The sequence below is a fragment of the Geotrypetes seraphini genome, chromosome 5 (assembly GCF_902459505.1).
Source record: "Geotrypetes seraphini chromosome 5, aGeoSer1.1, whole genome shotgun sequence".
Lineage (NCBI taxonomy): Eukaryota > Metazoa > Chordata > Amphibia > Gymnophiona > Dermophiidae > Geotrypetes > Geotrypetes seraphini.
In genome coordinates, this window is record NC_047088.1 from 117,116,606 (window position 1) to 117,134,639 (window position 18,034).

At 40.4% G+C, this 18,034-nt stretch overlaps 1 protein-coding gene across 15 annotated transcripts in view; it reads left to right on the forward strand.

Annotated features, from left to right (window-relative positions):
- PCNT (pericentrin) overlaps nt 1–18,034 on the forward strand; it is an 820,497-nt gene that overhangs the window by 571,688 nt on the left and 230,775 nt on the right. For all 15 annotated transcript variants that reach the window (XR_004539480.1, XR_004539479.1, XR_004539483.1 and 12 more), the window contains one exon: nt 11,321–11,400. Coding sequence is in view for 5 of the 15 variants with exons in the window: in XM_033944852.1 (XP_033800743.1) it covers nt 11,321–11,400 (80 nt within the window). In the remaining 10 variants the exon portion in view is untranslated. The remainder of the gene's footprint in view (nt 1–11,320; nt 11,401–18,034) is intronic.

Here is an 18,034-nt window from a genome sequence, read left to right on the forward strand (position 1 = left end):
AGTAAAAATCGCTAGAGTAAAAGCTCTGCGAAAACATCAAAAACTTTTAAATGAATGGAGAGCATAAACAACCTGAAAAATCGTAAAGCAAAACGCAGTAAAAATGTCAGAAAATGCCGATCAGGAAACTAAGGGAGTTAAAAGTGGGCATGTTTCTATGTAATACAAATGTATGACTGGGTAGATTGAAGGGCAAAAGGTCCAATCAGTTAGGAGAGTAGGCGTGTGTATGTGAAGTCAGTAAGAATGAATGGGTGTTATGCCTTGTATATAGAATGCATATAAATAATCAACAGAGCCTAACCTTATATAAAAGATAAAATATATGAAATAATTATATGTAACATAAATTGAGGAAAAATTAAAAAGAACTGAAGTAAAAACAAATGGCTACATGTAACACAGGAAATAAAGTTTAAAAATATAGTAATAATGCAAAGGATATGCAAATTATCAGTATGTAAGAAATGAAAAGTTAAAACAGTGTTATATATAAGTACTTCAATTCAAACTGGGCCATATATAAAATAGACAGTAAATAATGACATGAATATAAATAGGTAAAAGAAACAGCGATAAGATAATATTTGATAACACACCAGTGTATAATGTCATTATAAGAGGTTATAAAAGTTCATAAAAAAGGACGATAGTCTATCTCTGAATTAAGACCTGATGGTGTAATAGTGTTCAATTTGAAAATAGTTCTCTGTTCTGTGCGTAACAGGGCATTGTCAATATCTCCACCTCTCCAGTTGTTTTTAAGAGTCTTCAAAACCAAAAATCGTAGTTCCTCAATAGTATGGGCTAGTTCTTGCCAATGTTGAACCAGTGGTGCTGTTAAAACTTCTCTTAAAATGCAACTTCTATGTTCTATAATTCTTGTTTTAATTTTCCTCTTGGTTTTACCAACGTACAGGAGATTGCATGGACAAATAATGATATAAATAACATGTCGAGTGTTACAGTCACTGCTGAAATTTAAGTTGTATGTCTTACCAGTACGTGGATGTTTAAAAATAGAGGTTTGGAGTGAATGCTTGCAAACTGAACATAATGTACAGGGTTGATGTCCTGTATGATGATGCTGGACTCTTGACATTTTAGGAAGTGCTGATGGAACTAGTTGATCTCTGAGATTACGATTCCGTGATAAGGCAATGAGAGGTGTCTTGCCCTTGAAGCACTGGTGTAATTCTAAAATATGCCAGTTGGATTTGATGATATGTTTCACTTTATTGGAAAGATGAGAATACTTGAGAACACAAGTGAAATCTGGTGCCTTATGCATTTTATTTCCTGTTTGTAAAAGATCTTCGCGGTGCTGGCGTTGCGATCGTTGATAACACTGTCAGACCTCAGTCAGGGGATAGCCTCTCTGGAGAAACCTCTGAGCCATATGTGGAGCTTGTCTCTCAAATTCGTTTTGTGTAGTGCACAATCTCTAAGGAACTGACTGTAAGGAAGGTTCTTTTTAAGAGAGTGTTGATGAAAACTAGAATAATGTAAATAGTTATTCTTGTCTGTGGGTTTCTTGTATATGGAAGTGTGAAAGCCATAGCGGGTTTTGGTAATCAGAATGTCCAAAAAAGCAATATGGTGGTCGTGATATTCCATCTTGAACTTCAAATTGCGATCACAAGTGTTAATCCATTCTAAGAATGCATGGAGTTTGGGAATACTTCCTTTCCATAAGATAAGACCATCATCAATGTATCTTTGATAGTGGGAAGCCTGTGGACATAATATACTTGGACTTCCAGAAAGCGTTCGACAAAGTTCCACACGAAAGACTTCTTAGGAAACTACAAAGCCATGGTATAGAGGGAGATATACAAAAATGGATAGGCAAATGGCTGGAAAACCGAAAGCAGAGAGTGGGCATAAATGGGAAGTTCTCCGACTGGGAGAAAGTGACTAGTGGTGTACCCCAGGGCTCGGTACTTGGGCCGATCCTTTTTAATATTTATATCAATGACCTGGAGGAAGGAACATCCAGTGAGATCATCAAGTTTGCAGACGATACAAAACTATGCCGGGCGATCAGATCGCAGGAGGATAGAGAGAAACTCCAGAGCGACTTGTGTCAGTTAGAAACATGGGCGGAGAAATGGCAGATGAAGTTCAATGTGGAGAAATGCAAGGTAATGCATTTAGGCAATAAGAATAAGGAATACGAGTATACAATGTCAGGTGCAACTCTGGGGAAGAGTGAACAAGAAAAGGACCTGGGTGTACTGATAGATAGGACCCTGAAGCCGTCGGCACAATGCGCGGCAGCGGCAAAGAAGGCAAATAGAATGTTGGGCATGATAAATAAAGGAATCTCGAGTAGATCGGAGAAAGTTATAATGCCGCTTTATAGGGCAATGGTCAGACCACACTTGGAATACTGCGTCCAACATTGGTCTCCCTACCTAAAGAAGGATATAAAACTGCTGGAGAGGGTGCAGAGACGAGCAACAAAACTGGTGAAGGGTATGGAGAGACTGGAATATGAGGATAGACTTATAACACTAGGATTGTTCTCCCTTGAGAAAAGGAGACTGCGTGGGGATATGATCGAGACCTTCAAAATACTGAAAGGAATCGACAAAATAGAGCAGAGAAGATTATTTACACTGTCCAATTTGACACGGACTAGAGGACATGTAATGAAGCTAAGGGGGGGCAAGTTCAGGACTAATATCAGGAAGTTCTGCTTCACTCAGAGAGTAGTTGACACCTGGAATGCCCTCCCAGAGGAGATTATTGCGGAATCGACCGTCCTAGGCTTCAAGAGCAAACTAGATGCATATCTCCTTAAGAGAGGCATATAAAGATATGGTGGACTATAAATTACGCCAGGTGTACACCTGGCAGGGCCTCCGCGTGTGCGGATCGCCGGACTTGATGGACCGAAGGTCTGATCCGGAGATGGCAGTTCTTATGTTCTTATGTTCTGTAAAGTCTGACCTCATTTTGGTATTCATGTGTAGTAAGGAACTTTCTTCAAAATTTGCTACATATAAATTAGCAATATCTGGAGCCATGGAGGCTCCCATAGCTGTTCCCTTAATCTGTAGATAGAATTGATTGAACTATACCTTTTGGTGGGAGTGTGTCTGTCACGTTTTTAAAATGGAATGTATTATGGCTATACAACAGGGATGTTACAAAAAGTTTTTGAAGAGTTGGGAGCTATTGACAAAGTTTTGCAAAGAGTGATTGTTGATTTTACTCTTTGGTCATACACGTCCAGGGTGGGTGGGAACATATTTATTAATTTGAGTGTGCTTTTTGAATATAATTAGGGGGAGTGATATATCTTTGTCATAGATTACAATTTTAATTGTATTTAAGTGCTTTTATAGTGTAATATGATTGTATGATATGTTGCACTTACTTATGGCTTCAGAATGAATAAAGATATTTTTTAAAAAACCAAAACTATACAAATTATATGCTTGAATATATTGAAAAATTCAATAAATATTAAATTAAAAAAACAAAAAACAAAACCAAAACTTGATACTGCTGAGTTTGGATTCCAATGGTCAGATAACAAGCTTAAATATTTGGTTGTGTTTTTTGGCCCTATCCTAGAAGAGTCCAGGTCATACAACGCTGAGTACATTTTGAATATGGTCAAGGATCTTACCAGTAGATGATCCCCTCTCAATCTTACTTGGTGGGGCTGCTTAGAGACTATAAAAATGATGATCTCACTCATCTAAAGTTAATTATGAACTTAATAAGCTTCCTTTCGTTTTTCAGAACTCATTTTATTCCAATCTTGACTCAATCCTTACCAAGTTTCTATGGATCAGTAAACAACCGCGCATTAGTATTCATAAATTCAAAGCGGATAAATCTGTGGGAGGTGTTAATTTCCCTTGTTTTTCAGTATCATGTCTCCTTCATTCGTCAAAGTTCACTTTGGATGTCACATAATGAGGTAGCTGATCCTCCATGTTAGCTGTTACTGGAACAAGAAGAATATGGTAAAAACTTCTTGCAGGTAATTGCTGGCATAGATTTGTTGTCATCCTTCAAATTGAACTTAATTTTGGACTCGTCCAAAACAGCTCTGTTTTGTGGATAAGTTGATGGAAACTCCCTGGTCTCACTCAATTAAGGCTTCTAGCTGAGGTAACACCCGAATCAAGATTCAAAATACTACTGTATCGTGGTTAGTTTGGCAACAATGTGGCATCTGATCTCTCCAAATTTAATTAGCGGTCAACAATGGATGAGCTTTACAGAAATCTCTTCATTGGTCCTTGACCTGGCAGCTGAGCTTCAACGCTAAAAAATGCAAGGTCATGCACCTTGGCAACAATAATCCGTGCAGAACGTACACATTGAATGGAGAGACCTTGGCAAGGACTACAGCAGAACAGGATCTGGGGGTGGTCATTAGTGAAGACATGAAAACTGCCAATCAAGTGGAGAAGGCTTCATCCAAGGCAAGGCAAGTGCTGGGTTGTATCCGGAGAAGCTTTGTTAGTCGGAAACCCGACGTCATAATGGTGAGGCCTCATCTGGAGTACTGCGTACAATTCTGGGGGCCACATTACCGTAAAGATGTGCTGAGAGTTGAGTCGGTTCAGTGAATGGCCACCAGATTGGTCTCGGGGCTCAAGGATCTCTCGTACGAAGAAAGGCTGAACAAATTGCGGCTATACTCTCTCGAAGAACGTAGAGAGAGGGGAGACATGATTGAGACGTTTAAGTATATCACTGGTCGCATCGAGGTAGAAGATATTTTCTTTCTTAGAGGACCCTTGGCCACAAGGGGGCATCCGCTGAAAATAAAGGGAGGGAAGTTTCATGGCGACACTAGGAAGTACTTCTTCACAGAAAGAGTGGTTGACAATTGGAATGAGCTTCCGGTACAGGTGATCGAGGCCAACAGCGTGCCAGATTTTAAGAACAGATGGGATGCTCATGTCGGATCTCTAAGAGGGGATGGGTCATCAGAGTGCGATCTCTCAAAGGGTAGCTAGGGGGGTGGGTCAATAGAGTGGGCAGACTTGATGGGCCTTGGCCCTTTTCTGCCATCAGTTTCTATGTTTCCTATCAGTCAGCAGTTTTGATGGTTACAACTCACGCATTGCCTATGGAAGGCATACCCAAATGTATCTGCACTACTCTCTACTCCAGATGTAGAAGTTTACAAGGATAAATTCTCAGCTTCCAAAGGCATTGCGTCTTCCTGGTATAAACTTAAACAATCCAAGAAATACACCATTTTGTCTACTAATAACTCTAAATGGTTTGATGCCCTTACTATCACTCCTGACTCAATACCCTGGGCCAATATCTGGCATCATCTCTTTAAAACCATCAAATCAGCCTCAAAGCTCCAATCTATGTACTTTTTGCTCCATAGGGCACTTTGGATACCAATTCTCTCTAACAAAATTAATACATCTACCTTTTCTTTATGTTGGTCCTGTAATGCTCATCCTGGATCTCTGGAACATATATGTTGCTTCAATGTCCTCTCATTCAAAATTATTGGGACAGAATATGAAATACTATAGCCACTGTTCTCTCCATTTTCAACGACAATAAATCATTCGCAAATCATTTTTGGATGCTGTGACAAACCTACTGCATCCCCGAGGTTTATCACAGGGAAATATAGTAAAACATAGAAACCCCGGTGCAGAAGGGCTTGTCAGGTCAGTGCCCAAGAGAGTAAGTCAGCTGACTATCCTGTAAGCAGTGAGGAAGACATGGAGACAGAACAAGAAAGCTTTGCTTTACCTAAGTTAGTGTCTAAGCAAAAGCAGAAATTGCTACTCTCTCATTTTCCAGTGCCTGGGAATCAGAAGGCAGACAAGCAGTTTTCCCTGAAAGAAACGATACAAGCAGAGGGAAGGAAACCCTCCCCCCTCTGCAGCTACAGGGGAGTGGTTTCTTCCCTCAGCTTAAAGCGAGGCTCTGGAGAGAGCTAGAGAGGGAGGAGGAAGGAACCAGGGAAGCCCTGGAGGCAGGAGCAGTGCAGAGGCAGGGAGCCCAGCGTGAGGCAGTCCTTGCCTGGAAGCAGCCAGGGCAGCTTGCTGAGTCCGATTGGGACATGAAGGAAGAACAGGTGGTGAACTCTCCTACAGAATCCTATATTCCTGAGCCTATGGTGATTGAGAAGAGTAGTGCTCCGTTTGAAAGCCAGCCAGAACAAATGGAGATAGCATAAGAACTGTGAGTCCAAAGGGAAAGATTCTTTTACCTTGCTGTTTCTCAAGTTTCAAGTTTATTTAAGCTTTTGATGAATCGCCTATTACAATTACTAGGCGATGTACATAGTCTAAGTAAAATAGATAAAGAAACTTAACATAATAACAATGACATTACAATTAATACTTACATGAGGGGTAAGGAAAGGAGTTAAAAGTTACAATATTGGGTATGGTAAGAAAGGAAGGGAAAGGTAGCCAGTGCTGTTTAGCACCTTGTTACATCGGGACAGGCAGTCCCGCAGCAGCCCGATCCAGCCAGCTGAGAGGGTCCTCCGGGGAGCCTTTGAAAAGCGGAGCAGCCGCGAGGGAGCCTGTAGCCAGTGCTGTTTAGCACCTTGTTACATCGGGACAGGCAGTCCCGCAGCAGCCCGATCCAGCCAGCTGAGAGGGTCCTCCGGGGAGCCTTTGAAAAGCGGAGCAGCCGCGAGGGAGCCTGTAGCCAGTGCTGTTTAGCACCTTGTTACATCGGGACAGGCAGTCCCGCAGCAGCCCGATCCAGCCAGCTGAGAGGGTCCTCCGGGGAGCCTTTGAAAAGCGGAGCAGCCGCGAGGGAGCCTGTAGCCAGTGCTGTTTAGCACCTTGTTACATCGGGACAGGCAGTCCCGCAGCAGCCCGATCCAGCCAGCTGAGAGGGTCCTCCGGGGAGCCTTTGAAAAGCGGAGCAGCCGCGAGGGAGCCTGTAGCCAGTGCTGTTTAGCACCTTGTTACATCGGGACAGGCAGTCCCGCAGCAGCCCGATCCAGCCAGCTGAGAGGGTCCTCCGGGGAGCCTTTGAAAAGCGGAGCAGCCGCGGTACGCGGCCCGCGGTCGCGAGCCTCGGGTCGCGAGCCGAAGGGGCGTGGCTAAAGGGGTTTGCCCCTTTTGAGCCCCTTCGGAGCCTAAGAGGAGCAGGGAGCAGGACTACCATTTCTTCAGCATGGGTAAGAGGAAAGCTAAGGCAATACCATCTGCTGCAACAACAGGCCCGATGGATCGCCATCTTGTGGTTCCTATCTTGCCTCCTGTTGAGGAACAGGTAACTTTTAATATTCAAGCTGTCTCCTTATCCTCTGGGGAACCAACACCACCTCCTCAACCATCATATTCCTTACGGTTAGAAGAATCTCCTTCCCCTTTTAAGGAAGGAATAATTTCTTCTTCCCTTCAATCATTGTCAGTATCTGGTCTGGAGGTTTCAGGACAGTCCCTGGGGCAAGCTAAAGAACTAACCCCAGTGCAGATGAGTACTGGGCAAAGCTCGGATGCTCTCCCCAGGGATAAAGTGATCACTCTAAATGATGTTTGGCTTAGTATTAACAGAATAGAGTCATCTTTACAAAAAACCGTTTTGAACTTATGTCAATTTTCATCTGATGTAACTGTGAAAATTAAAGAACAAAATAATAAAATTGGAGAAACAGCTGTAAAGGTTGAAAAGTTAGATCAGGCAGTAGGTAATTTACAAGCTAGTGCTGTTTCTAATATAAAGGATAGTATGATGTTACATGCTAAATTAGAAAAAATGGAAAATGCTATTAGAGTTAAAAACCTTCGTTTGTTAAATTTTCCTACCACACATTACCTTTCTTCAATGGAACTCTTGAAAATGTATTTGAGGGAGATATTACATTATAATAAAGTGGAGACCTTTGAGGTCGATAATTTATATTACATTTCAAGAGATTCCAAAGAAAAGGTAGAGGAAGGTGGAATGGATAGAATAGTATCACCAGAGAGTTTGAATGTATCACAGTTTTTGGAGTCATCTAAAGACATAATTGAGAAACGAGCAACTCTTCTCGTGACCTTCAAGACAGAACTTGAGAAACAAGATATTTTGAAATTATATTTCCTGAAAAAGCAAGAGATGTTTTGTGGTCAACGGGTGATAATTTTCCCAGATGTCTCTAGACAAACCCAGTTTAAGAGGAAACAGTTCCTTCAGCTAAAGCCTAAGGTTTTGGCAGTCGGAGCTACTTTCTTCTTAAAATTTCCATGTAAATGCCTGATATCATATGGAAATGATAAATATGTGTTTTTTGATCCAGCCCAGGTGGAAGATTTTATTAAAGAGAAACCTTTGTTGAAAGTTTAATTCCTAATATTCAGTTTATTTTTGGAGGATGATGTATAATACATATAATAGCCATTTGCCTGTTCCTAGATAGTAGATAGAAAGATTTGCTTTGATGTTTTATTTGTACTGGCTATCAGTTTTGATGTGGACTAGGACATGGTTGAAATAGTTTCCTCATATTATGTTAATCCCCGATTGGGAATTTACATTTGTATTTTCTGTGTTCATTCATGCATGTTTGTTACAAAGATATTGTAATGAATAATCAAATAAATAAAGAAAAAAAAAAAAAAAGAAAGGAAGGGAAAAACAGGAGGAAAGGGTACAAAATACCAAAGCACAATCTATATAGTGTTATTAAAACAAGTAAAAAGGTTTCAAGAGTTATAGGCATCTTTAAATAAATAAGTTTTTTAAATGTTACAATATCGTGTTCTGTTCTAATGTACTGAGGAAGGGCATTCCACCATTGTGGACCTGCCACAGTGAACATGTCTAATCTTCTGGTCCCTATGATTTTCAAGGAAGGTACGGAAAGCAAGTTTTGATCTGATGATCGCAAATAGCGTTGAGTTTTATATGGGATCAATGATCTTGAAATGAATTGTGGTTCACTGGATGCCAAGGTCTTAAAAATGAGAAGCATTATTTTAAACAAAATCCTATGACCGATTGGTAGCCAGTGAGCGTCTATTAATAGTGGGGATACTTGGTTGAATTTTTTTGCGTTGTAAATTAGTTTTATGGCCGTATTCTGAATTATCTGTAATCTCCTTTTTTCTTTTTGTGTAATGTTTATAAATAGGGCATTACCATAGTCAATTTTTGATATTATAAAGGAATGGATTAGTATCTTTAATGAGGATAGACTAAGAAATTTGGCAATTGACCTAATCTGACGTAATTTGAAGAAACAATTTTTAACGATGAGAGAGATATGTTCGTGATAGGTTAATTTGTCATCTAGAAGTACACCAAGAATTTTAACTGAGGATACCAAATTGATTGGGATGTTATTAAGATAAAACGGTTTTGAGAGTGATATATCTTTTTTCCAGTTGAATAGCATAGATTTAGTCTTATTAATGTTTAAAGCTAATTTATTTGTGTTAAGCCAATTTTGTATTTGTTCTAGTTTTTGATTAATAGAAGAGATTTCTATGTTATTTTCCGGATCCAAGGGATGTATAAGTTGAATGTCATCTGCATATGAAAATGGAATGAAGCCTATAGCCTGACAGATCTCTAATAATGGTGAAAGGAAAATGTTAAATAATAAAGGGGACAAAATGGATCCTTGCGGGATTCCAAATGTTGATGTATAAGAAATGGAGTCTTCGTTATTGAATCTAGCAAAGGAAGTTCGATTAGCAAGATATGAATTAAACCATTCTAAAACTCTCTCATTTATTCCTTTTTCCTCAAGTCTTTTTAAAAGCAAATCGTGATCTATGGTGTCAAAGACAGCAGATATGTCTAAAGAGAAAAGAATAACAGATTTGTGGTGGTCTAGATAGTATTGGATATTCGAGGTTAGGCCTATTAATGAATATTCGGTGTTGTGGAATTTTCTGAATCCAGTTTGATTAGGGTGTAAAGCATTTGTTTTCTCGATGAAGTCGAGCTGTCTCGCTGATAAATGGGGAAAGTGTTATGGCAGAAGTTGTAATATTGGAAACTGCCAAGTTTGCTTCCTGATGACATAGCTGGGTAAAGCACAAGAGCCTATATTTTACTGTACAAATCTTAGCTTAGCTGAATCAAACGCTAAGCAGAAAAACAGCCTGGAAGTGCTCTGATTTCTTGTTACCAAACCTCCATGCATGCTTACAGCTGTTATCTGTTTGCTATAGCAACCTGTGAAAGGCATTTAGTCCTGCCTGCCTTAGAAGTTTAGTTAAAACTCTGACTAGAAGACTGCTCCACTTTTGCTTGGTAACTACAGCTCAAGCTTAGTGAGTATTTTCCAGCTAGTCATTTTCAGTAGGACATTATTAAAGCTGAAAGGACTTTGGACTCTGATGGCAGATAGCCTACACAATTATAAAACTCTGGTGAAGAGAAATGTTAGGACTGTGTTGCATTTGATAAAGCCCAGAGCAGATTGAATTATATTTTGTTTTGAAGAATTCTTTGCTAGTTTGAAAAGTTTCATGCCTCCGGTGGAACCGGGATTGCATTGTGTTGCTGAGGCCAGTGGCTCAATAAAGCTTATAATTTTCACTGAAGCCATTCTGATTAATGGATTTTCTATAAAGGAATACACACAGGCTGTGCTAGGTAATAACCTAAGGGAGTCCCATTTGAAAGGTTCCCCTACTTCAAAGGGGCTCACGCCAGAGTTTAAGGCATATGTCTCTGCCAGGCTGCCTAAAGCGCTCGGCGGAAGCACAGGTGGTGACAATGCCTAGATGATACATTACCTTTATCTTACCATGAATCTAAGCTCTTTCATATTATGATTACACTTGATTTACAAAACGTACTACACAACTGGAAGAACTTATCGAATGCAGATTACAACACCTGGTGGAACACACTATGTAACTGCGAAATATGAAAAGGCTAATGCCGAGAAGTGCAACACTCTCAGCTCCTACCAACACACATAGTTGCCCTTACTCTCCCATTGCAATATACCTATCACACTTGACCTTTGGTATTTTTAGGTTCTTAATCAATTGTCTAATATTTGATCAGCCTTCTTTTTAATTCTCACGTACTGTTATATGCAGCAAGTTATATCTATGATACTTGTATGTGATTTTCAAATATGATGAGATTGTTCGCATCTTATGCTTCTCTGATGTGCAATTTGTTTATTTGTACTTGTGAATTGTTCTAATCACATTAAACTAATAAAACTTTTTGAAATGAAAAAAAAGAATCAGTGGAGACCTTATTGCCTAAGTTTCTACATGAGTCAATAGAGAATGCTTGATGAATTCATCCCGTATACAGATAGTTTATAGTCTTTATAGATATTTATATCCTCTTCTGTTTATCCATTAATAATGTGTATATATTTTTATATTAGGTTGTGTTTTCTGGTAAAGAAATGGCACAGGTTGAACAAAAAGGAAGGTCAGAATGAAACTATCATCCAGAATACTCCTGGTGAGAACTTTTTCTTTTCTCAAACTTTTATCACATTAGGTATAATAAAATAGATTGCTTTGGTATGTCTAGTCTTCATTTTGGTCCCTGATTTTTTTTAAAGAACTACTGCTTCACTTTTTTTAAGAATATTATTATAAATAAATGGTGTATTTGCTCACTGCAGTCTTTTATCCTATTGTATAAACAAAACAATAAATTGTATGTTTGTATGTATGCCTCTGAATTAGATGTTGAAAGTGGTCCTAAGGATTTTGATGAAATGGAGTGAATCTACGGTTTTCAGGTGCGAGAAAACTATTTAGCAAGGTCTGGAGATTGTCAAAACTCATTTAGGATGTCAAACAGGGGATTTTTGTGATGTACTACTGCTATCTCTGTAGCTATTACTCCCACCTCCCCTTGAAGCCCATTGTTAACACATTCCTAAGGAAGCTTAACCAGCCAATAGACTGAAGGGAAAAGCAGGACTGAAGGATGCTAAGGCAATATGTCTGTGGCTACTTTTCTCACCTCCATCTGTAACCCATTGGTCAGACATTCATAAAGAAGCTTAGACAGCCAATAGGCTGCAGGGAAAAGCAGGACTAACAGCAGACATCACAGAAGAGCTGCATTGTAGGTAAGGGTTGAGAGGGTAAGAGAAGCTTAGAGAAAACATATTGGAAAGTTAAAGCAAGACTTCATAATGTGACCCTGTTCCACTGGGAACTTCCCTGAGGATAGTAGAAAGTTTACCCAGGTCAGCATCTTGGCCTTAAAATTGACTGGGGCAGATTTCATGACGTTTGGAGGGCAGGTATCCAATCTGCAGTAGGAGTTGGCATACTTATTGTAGAATTTACTAAAAGTTTGCCAGTCAATGGTTGAGAATATGTTCCAGTTCAGATCGGCTCTGGAATCGTCTGAATCTAGCAGGATGGGGTAGCACCAGTGGGGCTTGGCCGGGGCGGTTAGCAAGGATCTTAGTTTTAGTATTTTGGAGTTGAAAAAATCAGCCATGCTGTTTGCGGCCAGAGTAGGTTCTTCGAGAGTGTCAATAAATGTTTCTATATTGTATAGATCATTTACCAGCTTAAAAAGGCTGCTACTATTGGTTGAAATGTCTCCGATTTTGTGGGCATAGAAGTTTTTGCGTTTTTCTTTGGACCGATTTTTGTAGTTTTTTAGTTTTAGTCTCCAGGCAACTCTATGCTCTTGCTCTCCCGATTTTAACCATAGTCTTTCTGATTTTCTTAAGTCTCTCTTAATCATCAGTAGCTCTGAATCAAACCAGCCCTCTAGGTTTCTAAGTCTCTTTCTGCGGGTTTTAAAGGGAGCCATTTAATTTAGAATTTTAGTGCTATCATTAATCCAGGAGTTCATAAATTGATCAGTTTCTTCATTTTGTTCTGATACGATCTCATAATGAGACCAGAATTCTACCGGATTTATCTTACCTCTGCTAGTGTGGAATTTTTTTATTTCTTGGTTTGGGGATATTGTTTGTTGATTTAGTAGTTTTTAGTTGGCAATCAAGTTCAAAATTGCAGAGTCTGTGATCCGACCATAGTGAGTCGGTCCAGTAATCTTATTTCCAGTAGATTTTGGGATTGGGTAGTTCCCTAGTAGAGAAAGTAATTAAATCTAGCTGATGGCCCCTTTGGTGGGTTTTAACTGGAGGAGGTTTGAAGTAACCTAAAGAAGAGATGAGTGACCAAAATTCTGTGGTTTCTGATTGGTCTATTTTCTCAAGGTGAATATTGATATCTCCACATAATAAGTTATAAGGGCTTGATAGAGAATTAATTAATAAAAATTCAGAGAAGTCCTCCTTGGCTAAATTCCATTTTTTTGGTGTAATGTAAAAAAGTATTGTTATTAGAGCAGCCACTAAGGATTTGGATGATAATGAGAGTGAAAGAATTTCCAGGTTGGAAGTGGATTTTGAACTTAGAATAGAGCAGTTTAGGTGGTCTCTAAAGATTATTGCTAGCCCCCCCTTCCCCAAGTTCTAGCTAATGATAGAATCTTGAAGCCTGGGGGAAGGCAGTCTTGGATAATAATATCGTTATCGGATAGTAGCCATGTTTCTGTAAATAGAACAAAATCAGGGTTAATTTCTTTCAACCAGTCCTTAATCAGAATGGACTTGTTCCTCATGGATCTTATATTTAAGTAGAAGCCATGTAGGTTCTGGTAGTTGGCAGGATCGATTGGATAAAAATGGGAATAGGTTAGTTTCTTTAATGATCGTTGTTTCTTTATGAATGGCTTAGCTAGTCTACGTAGAGGTGGTAGAGTTGGTATTGGGAAAGGGCCTACTTCCGTGTAATCATATAATACACGGTGTGAGATTGTAGAGGTTTTAGTCTTGACTGCACAAAATGTGGAGTGAAGGACTGGGATTGGGGCGGGGTTGAATGAGTTGATTAGGCAGATTCTGAAGCTAATCAAGTAGCATAGGAATAGTAGTAAGCACAGTCAAGAATTTGGGCGGGCCTTGATGCAGATCTTTCAGTAAGAGGATTAGGTTATGGACAAAGTTGTTAGATAACTTAACTGATTTGGTCTGAGATTGTCTAAGGTAGTCTTTGGAAATATTGCTTAGATGCTAAACCATGGTAGTATCATATCGTTCGTGGATTCATAAATAGCAGCAGTTTAAGCTATCTAACCAGTCTAGTCATGAAGTCAAGACAAATTAGGAGTGACAAAACAATCTAACAAAAGAAGGAAAGGATGAGGATACTTATCGGCTAAAGGTCCGGTCTGTGTGGCCCTGTCCGGTTGATAAAGGTGTCCACAGGATGAATCAGGGTGGTAGAGAGGGTGAAGGACTCTTCGGGGGCGGTGAGCGTTCCCACACCAGGTCAGTGCTGCGTGGTCGGTGGTGGGCGGATGGCTTCTCAGAAGGCTTCTCTGCAGTCGCTTCACAAAGGCGCGTACTAAGGCGCAGGCGCCTTTGTCGTGCGCCTTTGTCGGCGCGCCGAACGGCCATGCGCCGTTGGGGCTCAATCTTTAGAAGTCAGGTCTCCTGCTGGTTCGGGAGAGGGCGGAGCAGTGCTCCCACGCTACTGTCCCCTCGAGCGGCCTCAAAAACCCTGGCAGCCCACAGGAACTGGTGAGAGGGGCCAAGGCAAAATGGCCACGCGCTGTTGGGGCTCATTCTTTAGAAGTCGGGTCTCCTGCTGGTTTGGGAGAGGGCGGAGCACTTTCCCCTCGAGCGGCCTCAAAAACCCCGGCAGCCCACAGGAACTGGTGCGAGGGGCCAAGGCAAAATGGCATGGCAGTACCTCCAGTTTCTGGGGACCATGGTGGCAAAGATCGATGTTGTCCCTTGGGCCAAAGCCCATTTGTGTCCACTGCAGGATGCTCTGCTTTTGCTTTCGAGTTCACAGTGGGACTCATTACAAGCGCCCATGCCCTGGTTGACCATGGCATGGAACTGACTTACCCGGTGGCTGCAACCTCTTTAGCTCTCCAGGGGCCTTCCCTTTCGGATTTTGGAGAGGGTGATTCTGACAATGAATATGAGTCTCAAAGGCTGGGGGGGCGTTGTGTATAACCTTCCCTATTCAGGGCCGGTGAACTCCTTCACAGCGCAGGCGGTCGATCAATCGCTTGGAGCTTTGGGTGATTTGGCTTGTTTTCCTCCACTTTGAAGGTCATCTCTGTCATCGAGCCATCCATGTCTTCTCAAACAACACTACAGCGGTGGCTTATGTCAATTGGCAGGGGGGCGTGAGCGTGGAGGCTCAGCTTCTTGTGGGCGGAGAGACACCTAGTCGCTCTGTCGGCAGTGCACATGGCAGGAGTGGACTATGTTCAAGCTGATTATGTCAGTCGTCACTCGACCCAAGAGAGTGGTCTCTGTCTCAAAGAGCGTTTGATTGCATAGTGGATCAGTGGGGGTGTCCCATGTTTGATCTCATGGCAACTGCAGCAAACAAGAAAGCCGATCGATTCCTTAGTAACCGTCACGAGACCAGCAGCGAAGGCCTGGACGCTCGGGTTCAGCCCTGGCCATGGGAAAGTCTCCTCTTAAGTCTTCCCTCCGTGGCCCATGATAAAGTGTATGTTGCGATGGATAGCAGCCAACCTCCCGCTGACTGCCTCCACCAGGCATGCGAGCTTGCTCCACCTCCCGACGCCGGTCACTGCTTGTTTTAAAAGCAGAGTGGGAAACTCTGCTTTACCACCTCCAGCTGACTGCCTCCACCGGGCATGCGAGCTTGCTCCGCCCCCCAATGCCGGTTACTGCAACTGTTTAAAGCTCCAGTGCCTAACGGCATACTGCCGTTCGGCGCACTGTCTGGTGCACACTTTGCAAAGCAACTGAGCAAAGTGACTGGAAGACCAATTAAGAAGACTGGATAAACTGATAAGTATTTAGCTTGGTTAGTTGTATTTTCCCCGTGGTTGATTTTTTATTTTATTGCTAATGAATTTTTTATTATGATGGCGTTTTTAAACACTTATCTGTTTTTGTATCTTATGGTCTTTTGGATATGTCAAAAAAAGCTGGTCAGTTGTTACATTACATTCATTCCCTATTCCAGTCCTTACTAGGATTCGTTTTATTAGTTCAGAACCCCTCAGGGTTATGAATAGTTTTCTATATAATTTTTCCAATTGGAGCCCATTTCAAATTCCAGTTATATCACCTACACGCAAACCTAGCAGATTCCGCTGTAAAAAACAGTGGACGTTGAGAAATCTTACCTACTCAGAAATCCCAGATTCTCTTTATTATCGGAATCTTCATGTTTTTATTTAAATATACAATTAGGAATAAGTCACAGCTGGTTAAAGACTGGCTTGGGGAGGCCGATCCTGATTTTGTTTTGTTAACAGAAACATGGCTGGTCTCAGAGAATGATATCATTAAACGTGAGTGTCTTCCACCTGGGTTTAAAATTATATCTCAACCTAGAAGTAGGGGAAGAGGGGGTGGATTAGCAATTATTTTAAGAAAGTCCTATGAGTTTACCATTTTAGCTTCTAAATCCTCAGTGGATTTCAAAATATTTTCCTGTAAACGCTGGACAGACCAGTTAGAAGATGGATTAATAACTACTCTATTTTATATTCCTCCTAAGAAATGGTCTTCAGTCAAGGATGATTTCTTTGAATTCTTTCTTACCAATTCAGTAGCTGGTCCTTATAACCTATTGGCAGGTGATTTGAATATTCATCTAGAGCTGATAGAGCAGGGAGACTCTAAAGATCTGTTATCCTTTATCTCCTCACTAGACTTTCTTATGCCAGCCCCAGAAAAGACCCATCAAAAGACCATCAGTTAGATCTAGTTACCTTTTCATCTGAAGAACTAGTTAATCCTAAGATTTATTGGAAGCAAGTTAATTGGACTGATTCTCTATGGTCAGACCACCAATTATGTCACTTCCAACTCAGTTGGCAAGTAAGACGGTCCTGAACTAAATCTAAGGAGGTAAAAAGGAATAAGAAAGTGGTAGCTAGTAGAGGTTTAGTAAACCCAGTGAAATTCTGGTCACATTATGATATAATTTCAAATTCAGATTTTGCTGTGGACTAATATGAGCACACAGATATTAAACAAAATGGCCCCCATTAAATTAAGAAATCAGAAAAATAAAAATTTGGAAGGCTGGTTTGATGCCGAGTTAGGAATAGTGAAACGAGAATTACAGAAATTAGAAAGACAATGATTGAAATCAGAAGATAGTGAAAGGAGATTGAATTGGAGACTGAAATTAAAAGAATATAAAAAACTAATAATAGATAAATGTACTAAGTTTTATGCTTTAAAAATTGGTTCACCAAATACTAATAGAAATCTCTTTGAGCTAGTCAACAATCTTTATGATATACAGGCATTCTCTTGTTCTACCTTAGATTCTCCACCATCTGCAGATGCACTGGCCAAGTTCTTCAGTCACAAAATTAATAAGTTGAGATCCCAATTGCCAGTTTCCACAAACAACTATTGGAATTATCCAGTTGCTCAACATATAGATGAATCTAGGGTAGATATGTCCTGGACTAACTTAATTATTCCTACCTGGCAACAATTCTGCAAATTTTATAAGAAATATATTAACTCTTACTGCAGACTAGATTGTTGCCCTCCAAACATTATGAAAGTTGCTCCGGTTACCTTCAAAGCCAAGCTATATGATTGGGTTTCTTCTTCGTTAGTTGCTGGTATATTTCCAGAGGATCTAGGTCAGATTTTGATTACACCAATTGTAAAAAACCCTAAGGAATCCATTAAATTGACATCAAACTACAGACCTATTGTGAGTATCCCCTTATTTGTCAAATTGATGGAAGGGATGGTCAACCTAGATCTAGTAATGTATTTGGATAAATTCAGTATACTACAAGTTAATCAGGCTTTCGCCCTGGTTTTAGCACTGAAACAGTTATTGCATCATTATTAAACTTTCTTCATAGTCTGTTCAGTTAAGGCACAAGCGCTCTAGTTTTGCAATTAGATTTAAGTAGTGCCTTTGATCTAGTTGATCATATTATTCTGCTTGATTGCTTAGAGTCAATTGGAATTTCCGGTAATGTGTGAAATGGTTTCAGGGTTTTTTGGGTAAACGATCATATCAGGTCTATAGTGATAATAAGCAATCCCGCAGTTGGGTAAACTTTTGAAGAGTTC